A 15,022-nucleotide genomic window follows, 5' to 3' on the forward strand; every position below is an offset into this window, starting at 1 on the left:
TTTGTGCAACTTGTGATATGTAATCCCTCATTGACAAGAGTTAATTTCGCTTTAATTAACCTCAGAAATTGAATTCAGTAATAGTTCTATTATACGCTTAGCATTGAAAGTAATTTCCAGTTACCAGGACTTAATTGTTTTATTATTGGATTATTGTATAAGGAACAAGTGATTTTCATGTTACAAATATCTTACCAACTAAAATTTAATACTAATAACAAATAACAAAGTGTATTTTTAGAGTTAAAGATGTTCATACTGTGAGGTTTTATCTTCACGTGTTATTTAAGACATTATAATGCATAACAAAACAAAAAAAAAATCTATTTCATTATCTCTCTCCTATTTACTTTTTTACATATACATGCATACATAACAGAAAGGTATTCAACTTATGGATTGAATCTCTGTCAAGACCTACTACATAATATTGATGAATGTTTATTTGATCAAAACTACATTAATTATTCAATTATTCATGAGAGCTATCAGTTATTTCAGCCAAAACATTCAATAATGAGTCACTTATAATAACTATACAAAATATTCTAATATCAAATCAGTTATTCTTTTGAACATAATGAATTCTATGTTCATTAACCTTTTTAAACGTATAAATTGTTTATTAAATTATTCATTTATAAGAAAGTAGACTTAATGATTAAAATAAACGACTTATACCAGGTTACGCGTTCGAACCCACTTTTATTTCGAAAGTTTGATGGTATTATTAGCCCTGACATTCAAAACAAGTGGCTTAAAAGACAAATACTCTGAACCTGTACTTAATACCTGAATTAAATGGAATTTTTATTCCTGTGGAGCAAATACTAGAATGAATACATAGTTGAAAACTAGAACTATGCTGTATTCTTTTTCGCTTTCAATAGGTTTTCGCTAGTGAATATTACTATGTGGTGGAATATAATACTGAGTAACATGGATATTCAGAACTCACCTTTTCTGATATTATGGGTTATGTTAACTTATCAGGATGATGGCGAGACTATAATTTATGGACGAACCAATCAGATTTAGGATGACAGGTCTTGGATTTTGGCGCGAAATTAACTCACCCATTCGTCCAAATAGCGTCTTGGCATTTTAGCTTATGTCAATTCGTGATGAAAACCATAAATCTAAATCCTAACCCTTACCATCAACTGTAAATCGTTGTCTTTATTCTTCAAACTGCTTTCTAACCTTCATTTAGCCCTATCAAGTAGGTAGACATTCTCAAGGTCACTTTAGCGTCGCTCAAAGGTCATCCATAAATTTTAGTCTCACCGAATTCTTCAAACTGCCTAAATGTAGTCAACTGAAATAGAAGATTCAATATGTCATTTGAAAAATATTTTACAAAGTATTAACAGGAGCCTTCATGTAAAACATTTTTGAAAATATCCGGACATCCTTTTACTTTCACATGGATTGCATAAATATCAGATCATATCATATGAAATCAAATGAGAGTTATTGATTTGAGATAAGTAGACTTTGAGACCTAGTGAATTCATATATCCAGTTTCTTTGTTGAAGTACTATATCTCCTCTAAATAAATATACACAAATATGTATCTATTTGCCAATTTCTCATCCCTTTGTCAAATTATATCGGTCACTATGGTGAAAACTTGGTTAATAGAATAAAGATAGCCTTGTTAATAGATTCGATACAAAAGGGCCTGCCACAAAGTGAACAATACTTATTTTGACAAATTTTTACTAAACAGTTAGCAGATAGTATTTACAGCCAAGTCTAACGTACAGACCCAGTTACGAGTACGGCTCAGTAATTAAAATATACAAGCCCTTGAATCGTAACTACAGTAGTTGGTGTATTGAGCTTTGTTGATATTTAGTCATTGAGATGTTTGCATATGAAATACTGTGTTCATGTGACAACTCGAATGATGATTTCCTTGATCAGTATTAACATTTTGTGTACTAAAATCGATTTTGTAAGTTTTAGAACTGAGATTACTAAATTAATGTGTAGATTGAGTGATATTCTGTCAAATTTTAAAAGTATATTCCTGTACTTCAGCTGTGGTTCGGACTTGTTTTTCCGTTTCGTTTACCTTACAGATTGCACACTTTAAGTCAAGAAGGTTACTATGCTCAGTTGATGACCAATTACGTGACCCAAAGAAAAATAAACATCCATAAAACTAAATAAAGTGCTGTAGTTTATCAAACACCATTTGTTCATACTGTCATAAGTTAGGACTTCAATTATACGTATATAGGAAGTAAAATGCTAAATAGTCTCAATTGTTTACTTGGTGAAGAGAACTTTGACATCGCTAGAACATAATTTTTATTGTGTCTAGAAATGGAACGGAGCTTTGTTCTATTTGGGATTCGAATATTAATGAGAATACCAGATAGGCATGTTAGTACTCATTAAAACTGAGCAGCTTAGTAAAAAAACTCGTTGTAGTTTGAATCGATAAGTAATACGTTTGCATCATAGTGTGAACATCAGTATTAAGATGCAGATATATCCAGATAACATGTCCCGAATACATGTGCATCTTGGGTTTCATTGTATTAACCTCGACAAAAAATATACTGATACTAGGAATTGAGAAGTGATACCACTCAAACAGTCCATATCCCTTAATAGATTGACCAAATTTCGGTTTTGAATATCATCAACGGAATAAAACTAAAAGATAATTTTGACGTCAATATTAATTATAATGCTCCTGCTATTAACTAACTGGATTCAGAACAACATATATAAGCAAACAATATTGTTTTCGATTAGATCCTCATCACGCTTTAATATACAGTAATATGTATATTCAAGCCTTTATTATTCTTATCAAAACTAGTACACCTGTCATCACACTACCAATTTGTACTTTTCACTTATGTTTATTTATGTAATCGATTCGATTCGCATATTGGAAGCTGGTATTTGGTGTTCTGGACTCAAGTGGACGGGCTAGGCAGACATAGGACCAAGTAAGACGCTAGGCTGCTCATACCGGTCGAACGTCATTGGTTTTGCATAGTGCTAAGATTGTGTAATTCGTATTTTGATTGGTGGATAAATCACGTGATAAAAAGGCGGACATAAAGTCATAACAAAACTAGTATATTTTCTGAACAATCTACGTTATTGACGAACTAATACATTCGAATGCTCTACATATATATCCTTAAGATAAGTCTAAGCCAATAAGCTGATTTTATTAAAATCTAAAATCATTAAATTTTTGGCGTACAATGAAAGAGCATTTGAGAATGGAATGATATTTCAATTGATGACATCTATATTAAAAAGGAAGGACCAACAATTGTGTTTCTCTTACGCAACACTCAAATATATTCAATCAGTAGTATTTATTATCTTCAACGATAGATGTTTTTGTAATGAATATCTTGTTTAGGCTTTTCTTAATAGAAGGTTTATCATCGTCTGGATATTCACGAAACATACATTTAAATTAACTTAACTAGTTGTATTTCGAACTATGTTTTTTTACTATTTGTGAACATTGTTGCTACAAACTAAACATAGCCTCTGCTATGATGAGTAATAACTAATCATAAATCGTCCAAGATTGGATAAAAGTGCAATTAATTCACCGCACCTTTTAGATAATTTATGTAGGTAGTTTCCAAGGTGATCGATAACTATAATAATAGTTTTCATTAAAAATGAACATAATTCTCAAAATTGAATTCACAAATTAATCTAAGCCAGACCACCATTGAAAACCAGGTTTTCAATGGTCTAGCTACAATGTCCACAAATCCTATTACTGATAAAGTTTATATAAGGTGAATGAAAATCGAAACTATTTTAAGAAATTTCATGATTGATATTTTAATATTCCATTTGGTTTGTCACAAACTTTAACGTATTATAACTGATCAGAATTCATATTAATATTCGACATCTACAAATCACATCTTTCTCTTTAGGATCTTGGAAAGTTCGTGCAGTGAACCGAGTCAATAATTGATAAAATTATCTTTAAGAAATGGATTAATCTGGAATTACTATGAATTATTAATGAACTTCAAACTATCATAATCGTATTAATGTTTCTTGAATTGCAGAGTTTCCCTCCAAACTCAGAATATTTACATACTGTAAGCAAACTAGAAGCATAATGAACATTGATACATTAGATTTTGAAATTTATACAGATTTTTAAAATTGTAACTGATTAATAATGCACGTGTAATATCGAAGCCCTTTGTATTAGGTTACTTTAGATATTAATAAGTTTGTGTCATTAATTACTTCTACGTTCAAGATATCATAATATCACCTTAGTACCGGTGAACAGAACGTGAACCGGAAACACAATAACAGGACGAACCTACGCTGTTCTTTTACGCCCCAGCCCAGCCAATCAGAGGGAGAAGACCCGAGTCAGCAGGGAAAATATATAATGCCACAAGCAACCTGGAAGAACAAATAATAAGTTATCAACTTATGCGTGATATATACAATACGAAAATGTTCTTGAAAAGCGTCACAAAATAGCGTACTAAAAGAGAACAAACCAATGATGTTTAAGATCCTTCCAAGTGGGAAACACACAGTGAAGGTAATAGTAGGCGCTTTTGGCGCAAAAATGAGAAATACGCATTCCTACAATTAAATTACAAAAATAATAAGTTTGAGAAGTGACTTCTAAGGATCTAGCATTCTCAACAATTACTGGCAAAGAATTCTGTTATAAAAATTTCTCTCTCATTCACGATTCCAAGCCAGTGATTTATTTTCACGCCAAATCAAAATGATCTTTGAAATGCAATCCAAAAGTTATTGAGGGAATAATTAACAAGTGAACTCAACCAAACTGACATTAAGGCAGTAATTTATAATTAATATTGAACGAGAATGACATCATAATACAAATCGACTGAAATTAAGAATGTGAGATGTTTGATTCGAAATTATTGGATAAATGGTATCATATTCACCGGAAGATATGAAATGTCTTATAATGTAATCCGTATGTAATCGTATGTATTCACTTTTGAGGACTTTCTAATTAAGCTAAAATATTTATTTAGTGTAACCTGGTTTCAATGCTTATACAATTGACATCAGTTCAGAATATAAATTACTTTCAAGTAACCCTAATTAGATGAACTTATTCCATTAGTAGTCTAGTTTTTTTATGTTGAATTATAATCCAATGAAAATTTTGGATATAATACGTAGTTTTAAAGAAATGAACATTATTATCAGAAGAGGATTTTGTGGAAATTTTAGTAATTTTATATTTGAATTCATGAGTCAATTGAAGCTAGATCACCATGGAAAACCTGGAAGCACTGGACGGCCATTTCGTCCTAGTATGGGACGCCTCAGTAGTGAGCACTTACGATCCCGCCCAGCGAGATTCGAACCTAAGACTTGTCAGTCTCGCACGTGGATTGGTTGAAGTTAGACATCAACACCGTTAAATGCCGGCTCAATGGTCTAGAGATTAAGCGTTCGCGCGCATGGCCGATAGGTCCTGGGTTCGAATCTCGTGGGGCGGAATCATGGATGAGCACTGCTGAGGAGTCCCCATACTAGGATGAAACGACCGTCTAGTGCTTTCAGGTTTTCCATGTTAGTCTAGTTTCAATTGACTCATGAATTCAACTATAAAATAAACATTAGTTATTTTACATTATCACATTTAAATGGAAATATATATTTACACTTATTATCGTCAACCTATTGAAGAATATTTATCAGTAAATCTATCTATATTAGCTTGAAAGAATCGTTCTAATTCTAAATATTTTCAAGAATTTATATAACTGTTTACTTTACCTACAAAATGTCTGATCTCTGTAGCGTTGTGTTTTCATCTTTTAATTCATTATTCTCGTTCAAACTTCAATGATGTTTATCTATTATTCATGTCTCTTTGTAATTTTCATATAGTTTAGATAAACAAATAAATTATTGTCTAACCAGCTGGGCAAATTTATTATCTGTATAACACATTAAGCAGATTGAACAAGCTTATTAATAATAATGCTCTATTCATAATTAATTTAACACACTTGTATGATTTTTGTTGTTGTTGAAAATACTGTATGGAAAATTTTTGTAATCAACTTAAGTTATTCACAACATTTTCAATGTTGATTACATGTTTAGTACTTGATATTATCCGTCACTTTTCTATTTATGTTGTCAATGTGAGTTGGATATTACAGTGTTAAAAGTATATCTTCATATTGCCAAAAACTAGCTAGTTTCATAATTTACTAAGTAATTTATTTTAAAAACAACTTACATGATACACCGATATGTCTTGAACAAAGTTTTAGTGTGGTCGAACTGTGATTATGATTCACGTGCATATACGTATTATAATCTACCACATAATTATATAATGGTTACATTTATGTATTCAATTAAATCCAAGCAGATGTTTCCGAATACACATTATCATTTATAGTACAGGAATCAGGGATGAAATGTTTATAAAAGACTTTTGGAATATGTTATGCACACAAATATAGGTCGAGAATCCTGTCCCTTGACATATTTACATAAAATTATGCATTCCATGTGAATGAGGTGAATATGTTTGTTTGTATTTATAAATATTGATTGCGTAATAATATCCTATAAACTAAACAGTTAATTGCCACCTGGAATGGATTAAAGTTTATTATAAAATGTGATACAAAAAATATGTCCAAAAAGAGACCTCAATAGGTCATTTTAGTCACTATATTCCTTACTTTGTAAAACTGATCATTCCCACATGAAGGATATTTCAAATGCGTAGCTTGAGTCCTATTCAGCTTGTACTGATGCAACCGTTTGAATAAAACATAGTACCACACCAAGTTTTACTAGTGATCATGGTTATAACCTACTAGTTAGCAGATGAATCTAGTATGTGATGTCAAATCTACGTTAATTCTTCCTGTTAACTTCGGAATTTTATTGTGTTTACTGACTCATACTAATATGAATCAGCCAGCTCACATAATTTAAACATGGATTATCTAGTTTTTCAACTTAGTGTGTTTACTCCACTTCCCTCTCGCGTTTAGACGCTCCTGATGGTCCACAAATGAAATGCCAAAGTGGATGAAAGCTCTTTACCAGACATTCCTAATCAATAGTATATGTCGTAACCATATTTAACAGTTAACGAAGCAACTTAAAAGTCGACAAATAAATTTAAGTTGAGCATAAGAACTTTAGAAAATTTAAAGTCTATGAAGTCTGAAATATTTTAATCCTAGTAGTGTGAATTACTGTTAAAATATACGGATCAAGACAAATATTAAACAGTATATTGTTTGATTACTCTTGACTGAACCTGGATTAATAGGAATTTTTCTGACTTCTAGTCAAAAGTCGTAACATTCAATCGAGTTGAGATGGGTGGACGTAACGCAGTAGTCAAACTGTGGTCTCTTACGCCTGTTACTCGTCATGTTGCCCACAATATGCTCTCATTTCTCATAAAATTGACATCCTGAAAATTTCACAACTACAATGATATCCTTCTTGGATTCATTTTCTAATATGAAATCATCTGGTCAAACGTTTTATTTACACATTATACAAAAAAAATAGGATAAAATAACAATACTCTGATTCAAAAAGAAACTGTTTAGGTTATTTTGATAGCAAAAATATGTATTTTCAAAAAGAAATAAGACTGTCCGATTATATAGAAGTCTGTAATACATAAGTTAATAAAAGAATCTGTTAAATGAACAAAAACCAGAATGTTTTTCCTGTTTTTTTTAATTTCGAAAATAAATATTAGCCTATTTCAAATAACAAAAGATAAGATAATTACCGGGTTTTGGTTTCCCGAAAACAAAGTGCTTTATTGTTAATTAAATTAACTGAAGAGAAAAAAAGTGAAATTAACACCTTAATTATTGTAGTGTTCATATTGAGGAATGTGATTTATAGAAGAGGATGTTAAAGGCAAAGAATCTAATCTTAATGATTGTGAATATTCTGTATTCATCGGAAATGACAGATGTGACGATGATGATGACAATGATGTTGGTGGTAAAGAATTAATGAAAGGATTCACACCCACTTCTGCTGATGTTATAAAATGTGTTGAGGAATGAATAAAATCGTTATTTATTTCATTATTAGTATGGTTATTGGAATATGGAGTCGTTGTTTTATCGAGACCATGTAAATGAGTACGTTGATGTGTTTTACAATGATCAGATCTACTAAATGATTTTGAGCATAAATTGCACTTGAATGGTCGTAAATTTAAATGTTTTCTTAAATGTCTCGTTAATTCATCTGAACGTGCAAATGTTTTCCCACATATTGGTATAGTCAATGAATTAATCGGAATTTTACCAGTTATATTACGTGGATAAGGAAATACACAAACTAATGGACGTTCACCTAGAAAAATAAAATAAACATGCATCGTATTTAAATCAGTTAGTTCTTCTGGTCAATTTAGATGGAGTTTATTTAAACTATTTAGTTTTGATGAATACCATTTTATTTGCGTTAAGGTATTTGTAAAGCTTCTTCGATTTAAAGTCCGTTTCACTTACTTCAGCTGGGGAACTACTTAAAACTAGGCAACATTGAACAGTTATTTTATCCCACTTTAGAACCTGGTAAAAGTGTACATTAACAGCCCTTAATAGTCCTTGAGTTTAGAACCATCAAGGAACAATTGTTCATTTCTGTTTGTTTTTTAAATGATAATTCAGCTAAAGAGAATTTATAAGTACCAACTTCAGATATTACCTAAGTTTACATGAAAAGCACGTAATTTTAATCAGTTCACCTTTTTCTAATTAACCACTACATTTGAATTCAATACTTGCAGTATAGAAACAGCATATTTCAAGCAAATAAAGCACTTAATAGATAGATCGAAGGATTTACTAGAAATCTGCTAAATTTGGGAATCAGAGCATAAGCAACATTTTCATCACAAGCGGAGTTTCAACATCTCATAATTAATCATTAATCCTCAAACTGTTATGCTAGTATATATTTGAAAATGTAGAAAATGGTTCTTTCTGCAGCTTACATTGGTAACGTTCGGAACCATTTTTCTAGACCAGTTAAAATTGTGCTAAGAAATAAGATTTATTCCATAATTTAGTTAGTTGATAATATAATGATTACTTATAAGTAGTCTTATTAGGTTGATGGCAATACACAAATTGACATAAGTACATGGGAATTTTTGTAGCCCTTAGATTGACTTTTTATGACAGTAGAAAGAGGAATGACTTTCGTGACCCTAACGTTATTTATGATTACTCGACTTCTAGTTTCCTTTTAGCACGGAATTCACTCAGCTTCTTCTATTTTGGTTTGTCAATACCGACGTGCAGCGAAAGTTGACATACAGTAAAAAAATAACTGACTATCAAACTTGAGGTTGTCTCTTGTTCATCTAAAACTAGGTTCAAAATTACATCGTTTTGATTACCAGTTGAACCTAATAAATACGATATGTATTTACACTTTCCCCTCACATGTGATATAAATTTACCTAGTTTCACAGACATGTTTGTAACTTACTGGCTGTTAAAATACGTTTTGTAGCTGACAAGCTAGCTAACCAATAAAGTAACGTAGCTATTGGATACGTGTACCTAAATTCTACTTGTTTGATCACAAAAAACAAAGTGGTCCATAGAACAGTATAATAAAGTAATGTATGAATATGTACCAGACGCTTCAATGACTAGCATCTAAACGATTTCTATTCGGTAGCCGGTTATTTTTCCTTAATGTTTGAAATAAAAGTACACCATTAAAAAAATGTACCACTTACCAGTATGAATTCGATAGTGAGCTTTTAGATGGCTTGACTTTAAATATCTTTTCTCACAACCTGCAATGATTAACGTTGAAGAAACAAATGTTAATTAAGTGTCGGATTTGTAAAACGTACGTACATTAAATTCTGTATTTAGTCATTTGAAATAAAGAAATACACAAACTCACTATTACTGATAATGTGAAAATCAAAGTTATTATTTTCATAAACTACGGCAGACCAGATCAATTATCTAACGGAGTTGAGATTTTGTAAACTTTACTGAGGAAAATCCACTGTCAGGTTTAGTCATAATTATAGTGTTACAATACACATACCTCACTTTAAGTCCTGGATTCATGTTTCATAATTACTGATAATGGCAACCAAGTTACTTGAGTAAACCGTAGAGCTAATTATCTAGTACTTAAATGAAGACCTATACACAAACTCAAACTAGTTTCTTAGAGTTGTATTGAGTAATGCCACCCATGGAGATCCTGGTCAGGAATACACCTTAGGATGCTATGGGACTTTATTTCGAGCGGCTTTACATGATTATTGGTGTGTAAAGAGATAACACAAATTATTGTATTAAGTATGACTACCTGATTACTACTTATAAGGCTAAGTAAAACACCAATTCTACGTTGTTTTGGAAGCGAAGCACGGCACTTTAATGAAATGCCAAAATTTAACAATAATCCTAGCAACCAGAAATAGTATTTAAGCTACAAGAATTCCCAGGTGTGGATAATTTTTGTATGGTTCCAAATTTGTACCATAAATAGAAGATAAAATCTAGGAATGACTTTCACGACTAACAGTTAACTATTTAGCCCCATTCCAAGACTCTTCAGTTGTCCACAACTTCTAAGACTGAATACGTAACTTTGGGGATCGTTATACTCGTATCTGGACGATTAATATAGTTAGGAACAAAAGCAAAATTCAAGTCATCTTATGGGTCGATCTGATGCAGTCTAAAAAGAAGATACAACTAGAACCAGTTGCGCAACTAGCATAGACTAAATGATCAACCACGTTTTTCGAAAGATTGTGCCCAGTGTCATATATTTCCAGGTATTTTGTACGGGTAAATGTGAGGTAATTTCAAGTAGTTTGGTCGAGTAACATTATGGAAACATCGCATTCAACCTAATAACCATACAGTTATATAACCGTCACTAGAAGCTACGCATTTTAAGTATAACCTATCATCTAGATATTCATCAACCATGGATGGTGATTTACGTCAGTTGAAACTGTTTCCACTAACTGATTATCCCTTTGTATTCGATTGCGCGCTTATTACGAATTACAAATATAATACGTTCATTTGTGCTTATATAGTTCTACCTACCTTAAATTGTACTATTTCGGCTATTCTTAGTCAGTAAATTAGTTCGGATACTCCTAATTACCATAATTTCCTACAGACTAATTAAATCATTGGAGAATAACAATTAAGAATGAATACAAAAATCGCAAAACCTACTTGAAATTTTGACTGTTTTAGGTTTGTGTCCTTCCAAATTACACCATATTAAACAGTATAATAATAACTGCAAGCCATGTTCACAACAAATGATTGCTTAGCACTTAAGTTTAAGCCACACATCTTAGTTGTTTTCATTTATTAAGTTAACAGATTTACTTTCTTGAAAATACCTAATGACAATGACAACATATAGTGGTTTGGTTGAACTAATGATACTACTAAATAATGATATGTACTACTAATCAAGAACCACAACGCATAATGAAAGGAAAGCTTACCAGGAAATGTGCACGCATACTTTTTCTTCATCTGTTCATCTTTGATCGAAAAGCAACTGTTTTCAGTATCACTATCCGGAGGTTCAACTTTACTGGGGAAAACTCGACTTTGGTTTCGGATAGGTGAATACGATGAATAACAATTATAAGTTTGATGACAACTGAACGAATGATGAGTATTATTCGAATGTGCAGGTGAATAGTTATGATCATATGAATAATTATGAGGTGGGATGAATGAATAGTTTATCATGTCACTCTGAGAATAGTAAGTATACCCAGGTAATTGACAAGTGGGATAATCGTTCTTGATTGCGCAGTTCGAAAAATTATCCGAATATGATGGATTAGTGTATGGGGAAGGAATACTGTGCTCATAATTTTGAACGGCATTCTCAACTCGCATGCTTGATTCTATATTATTGATTTCTTTCATCGGCGTTCGTCCCATTTCTTCTGGGAAACTGGGCTCAATCTTTACACAATCATACGAATTCGCTATCATCTGATTCGAACAGCCCCCTAAATTATTGGAATACGAAAACATCGGATTTGTTACGTGTGATAAACTACTACACTCCATTCTTCACAGTAAACTTGCAAGTTTAAAAGTGGTGATAATATAAATCCTGCTTATAAAGGGAAATTCAACACGATAGTGAATTAGCGCTTGACATAAAATCAACCAATCACAATTTGAACCATTGGGATGACTTATTACAAAAAATAATTTTGAGCGAATGAAATAACTGGTATTTTGTCACTCCTTACATGAATGGGTTGATTGAATAAAATTCCCATTGGATGTAAATATTATAACTATTGATGTTTCGGCAAAACTGACAATCGGACGGGATATTTATCCGAACAACGTGGTTACTTTCTCAATACGAATGAAAAAACGGACTCTGACATTTAACATCTGAGTGTTAGTTGATTGTTTAGCATTGATGTACGAAGTTGCAAAAAGTTTCATACACTATTCCAGAGGAAAGTCCTATTATCCACCCAATAAGTAAATATTGAATGAAACCTGCATTGTGACAGGCAATAAAACTCGAAAGTAGTTTAATTTAAAAAAGGTTTTAGTATGTTTAAGTGATCAAACAGTATAAACTTCATTTGAACATAACCCACACAGAAACTTTATGTGATTGAAATGATTTTTAATGTTGTAGTTGAGGTTATTTAAAAATCATGTTTATTAAAACTCAATATGTCTTCAGTCCCAAACGCTTCAGGTTCACAATATATATTACATTCCGATGTTGCAAACAATGTTTGAGATCACAGTCAAACTTTATTGGAAACTTTCCTGAACTAGATGAACGTCTTGCTATTGCAATTCTCTAACGAAGCACACCGTAATATGGATTTTGTCTCAGTACAATTAATTGTTTAGGGAAAATCTGGAATATAATTTTTCTGATTATTTTTATCAACAAGTAGGTTTCAATCTACATGTTTGGGTATTTAATAAGTTGAATATTAGGTGTCTGGCAATCCAACTTGAATGTTGGCTTTACCAGAGTATGAGTTAGTAACATGTTTCGAATTGATAGTCACTAATTCGAGTTATAGTGCTTTCCCACAAACAGAACGATTAGTTATAATGAGTTGGACCAAGAAATATCACCATTTTTGGTCCTACATATTTCTGGTGTTAGAAGGAGGGTTTACAAAGTAGAGAGCTTACATAATAAGACCAACTCACAAAAATGTCTTGACTTACTCCAAACAGTCATGAGTTATACTGTCACACTCTAAGGTAGGAAAGAGCGTTTATGCCAATCAAGACTACATTCATGCTTCTCAAGAAGAATAAATCATCTAAAGTTTGGGTAGCTAAGATGTGTCAATCATCCTCATACCTTCAGTAGCACTTGAATTTATCTTGTTCACAGTAGAACCCCTTGATTCTTAATATTTCTTCACTACCTATTATTAGTTCTGCTTTTCTCGTCTCATCTTTCTATATAAGTTCAACCAGTGATGACGTATGGAGCTAAAATGAAATTAAACACTTAGATATTACTTAGAGTATTTGGAACATTTAGACTTGATCGACAGACCAGAATCAAAAGTATAGACCAAACAGTTTAATATTGATGACCATTGTATTTAAGCATCTCAGGTCTGCCGGAGATTAATTTCTACACGAATACATTAATGATGACTGCTTTGGTAATAATACTACTTACCATGTGTTAGGAACTCACGAATAGTTTCACTTAATTTAGGAATCTAGATAAGCTTTAACATTGATTGCCAAATATCATAATGTCGAAGTCCGAGATGAACAGACATCTTTTACCATATCAACTGTAATCTTATAATCAAATTAAGACCCATTATATGACGTATTTCCAGTTGGATATCTAAGTGATGACATATTATTAGTAAACATTGGAGGTTCTGTGTTTAGTTTCAAATGAGGTCATAGTTATTTCATGTTGAGATTTCACAAACTAAGGCAAACCAGTTGTTACGCAATCTTCGACTATCAAAATATGCTCAGTCAATAACAGTCCGAAATTCGAATGATGATATTTATCATTTATCTACTGAACGTCTTCATGTTTAACTAAGCAAACATTCTTTAACTTTTCAGATTTATCACAATAAAAGCAATTGACTTTCAGTTAAAATATAACTTAGTGCATTCGAATAGCTCAAATTTATACATCTACATTCTTGTAAGGATTTTTATTTCCCTATTGCTGATATTGAGAACTTCAACTAAACAGTCTCTTTTGCCTTACATGCATCCCAAGAGTATTGCCTTGATTTCGCCATTTAGCCATAAGTTTTTAGTAAAGTGGATATCATAAACTAATAATTGTCTGGATTCAATAGTTCGGTGGATAACGTGCATAGAGTTTGAAGTGAAAAATTCTGAATTCGAGCCTCAATGTAAAAGTCAACACTAGGTTTTAGCTGATGAGGTCCAAATAAAAGGAAAAATCTCTGGATTCTACTACTAATCACTATCCAATGTCACAATAACTACAAAAATTTTTATACCATTTTGATTAAAATACTTAAATGGCCATGGAATCACCACTTACTAACTGAATCTTACTAATTTTCACAGATTGAAATCATGAGTCAGTTGAAGCTAGACCACCATTGAAAACCTGGAAGCACTGGACGGCCGTTTCGTCCTAGCATGGGACTCCTCAGCAGTGCGCATCCACGATCCCGCACCACGCGGGGCTCGAACCCAGGACCTACTGGCTTCGCGCGCGAGCACTTAACCATTAGACCACTGAGCCGGCATCCAACGGTGTTAATGTCTAACTTCAACCAATCCACGAAGTTGTGCCACCATATACCATTGTCTTCAGTGAGCTGATATCTCACAACAGACCTGGTTGTACTCCACTGGTAACGGCTTCCCACTAGAACTGCAGGAGTATCTCTTGAAGTCAGTCACTAGTGAGCAGATGATTATTATCAGAAGGGGTTTG

The 15,022-nt window shown here is 32.2% G+C and overlaps 1 protein-coding gene across 1 annotated transcript; it reads right to left on the reverse strand.

Moving 5' to 3' along the window:
- Positions 1–7,883: 7,883 nt before the first annotated feature.
- MS3_00006890 (uncharacterized protein) lies at positions 7,884–12,135 on the reverse strand (the record flags this gene model as incomplete). The annotated part of the gene is made up of 3 exons (XM_012938825.1): positions 7,884–8,386; positions 9,789–9,848; positions 11,553–12,135. The coding sequence occupies 3 exons, from the start codon at positions 12,133–12,135 to the stop codon at positions 7,884–7,886; spliced, it is 1,146 nt and encodes a 381-aa protein (XP_012794279.1).
- Between the last annotated feature and the right edge of the window lie 2,887 nt (positions 12,136–15,022).

This window comes from Schistosoma haematobium, chromosome 1 (assembly GCF_000699445.3).
Source record: "Schistosoma haematobium chromosome 1, whole genome shotgun sequence".
NCBI classification, from domain to species: domain Eukaryota; kingdom Metazoa; phylum Platyhelminthes; class Trematoda; order Strigeidida; family Schistosomatidae; genus Schistosoma; species Schistosoma haematobium.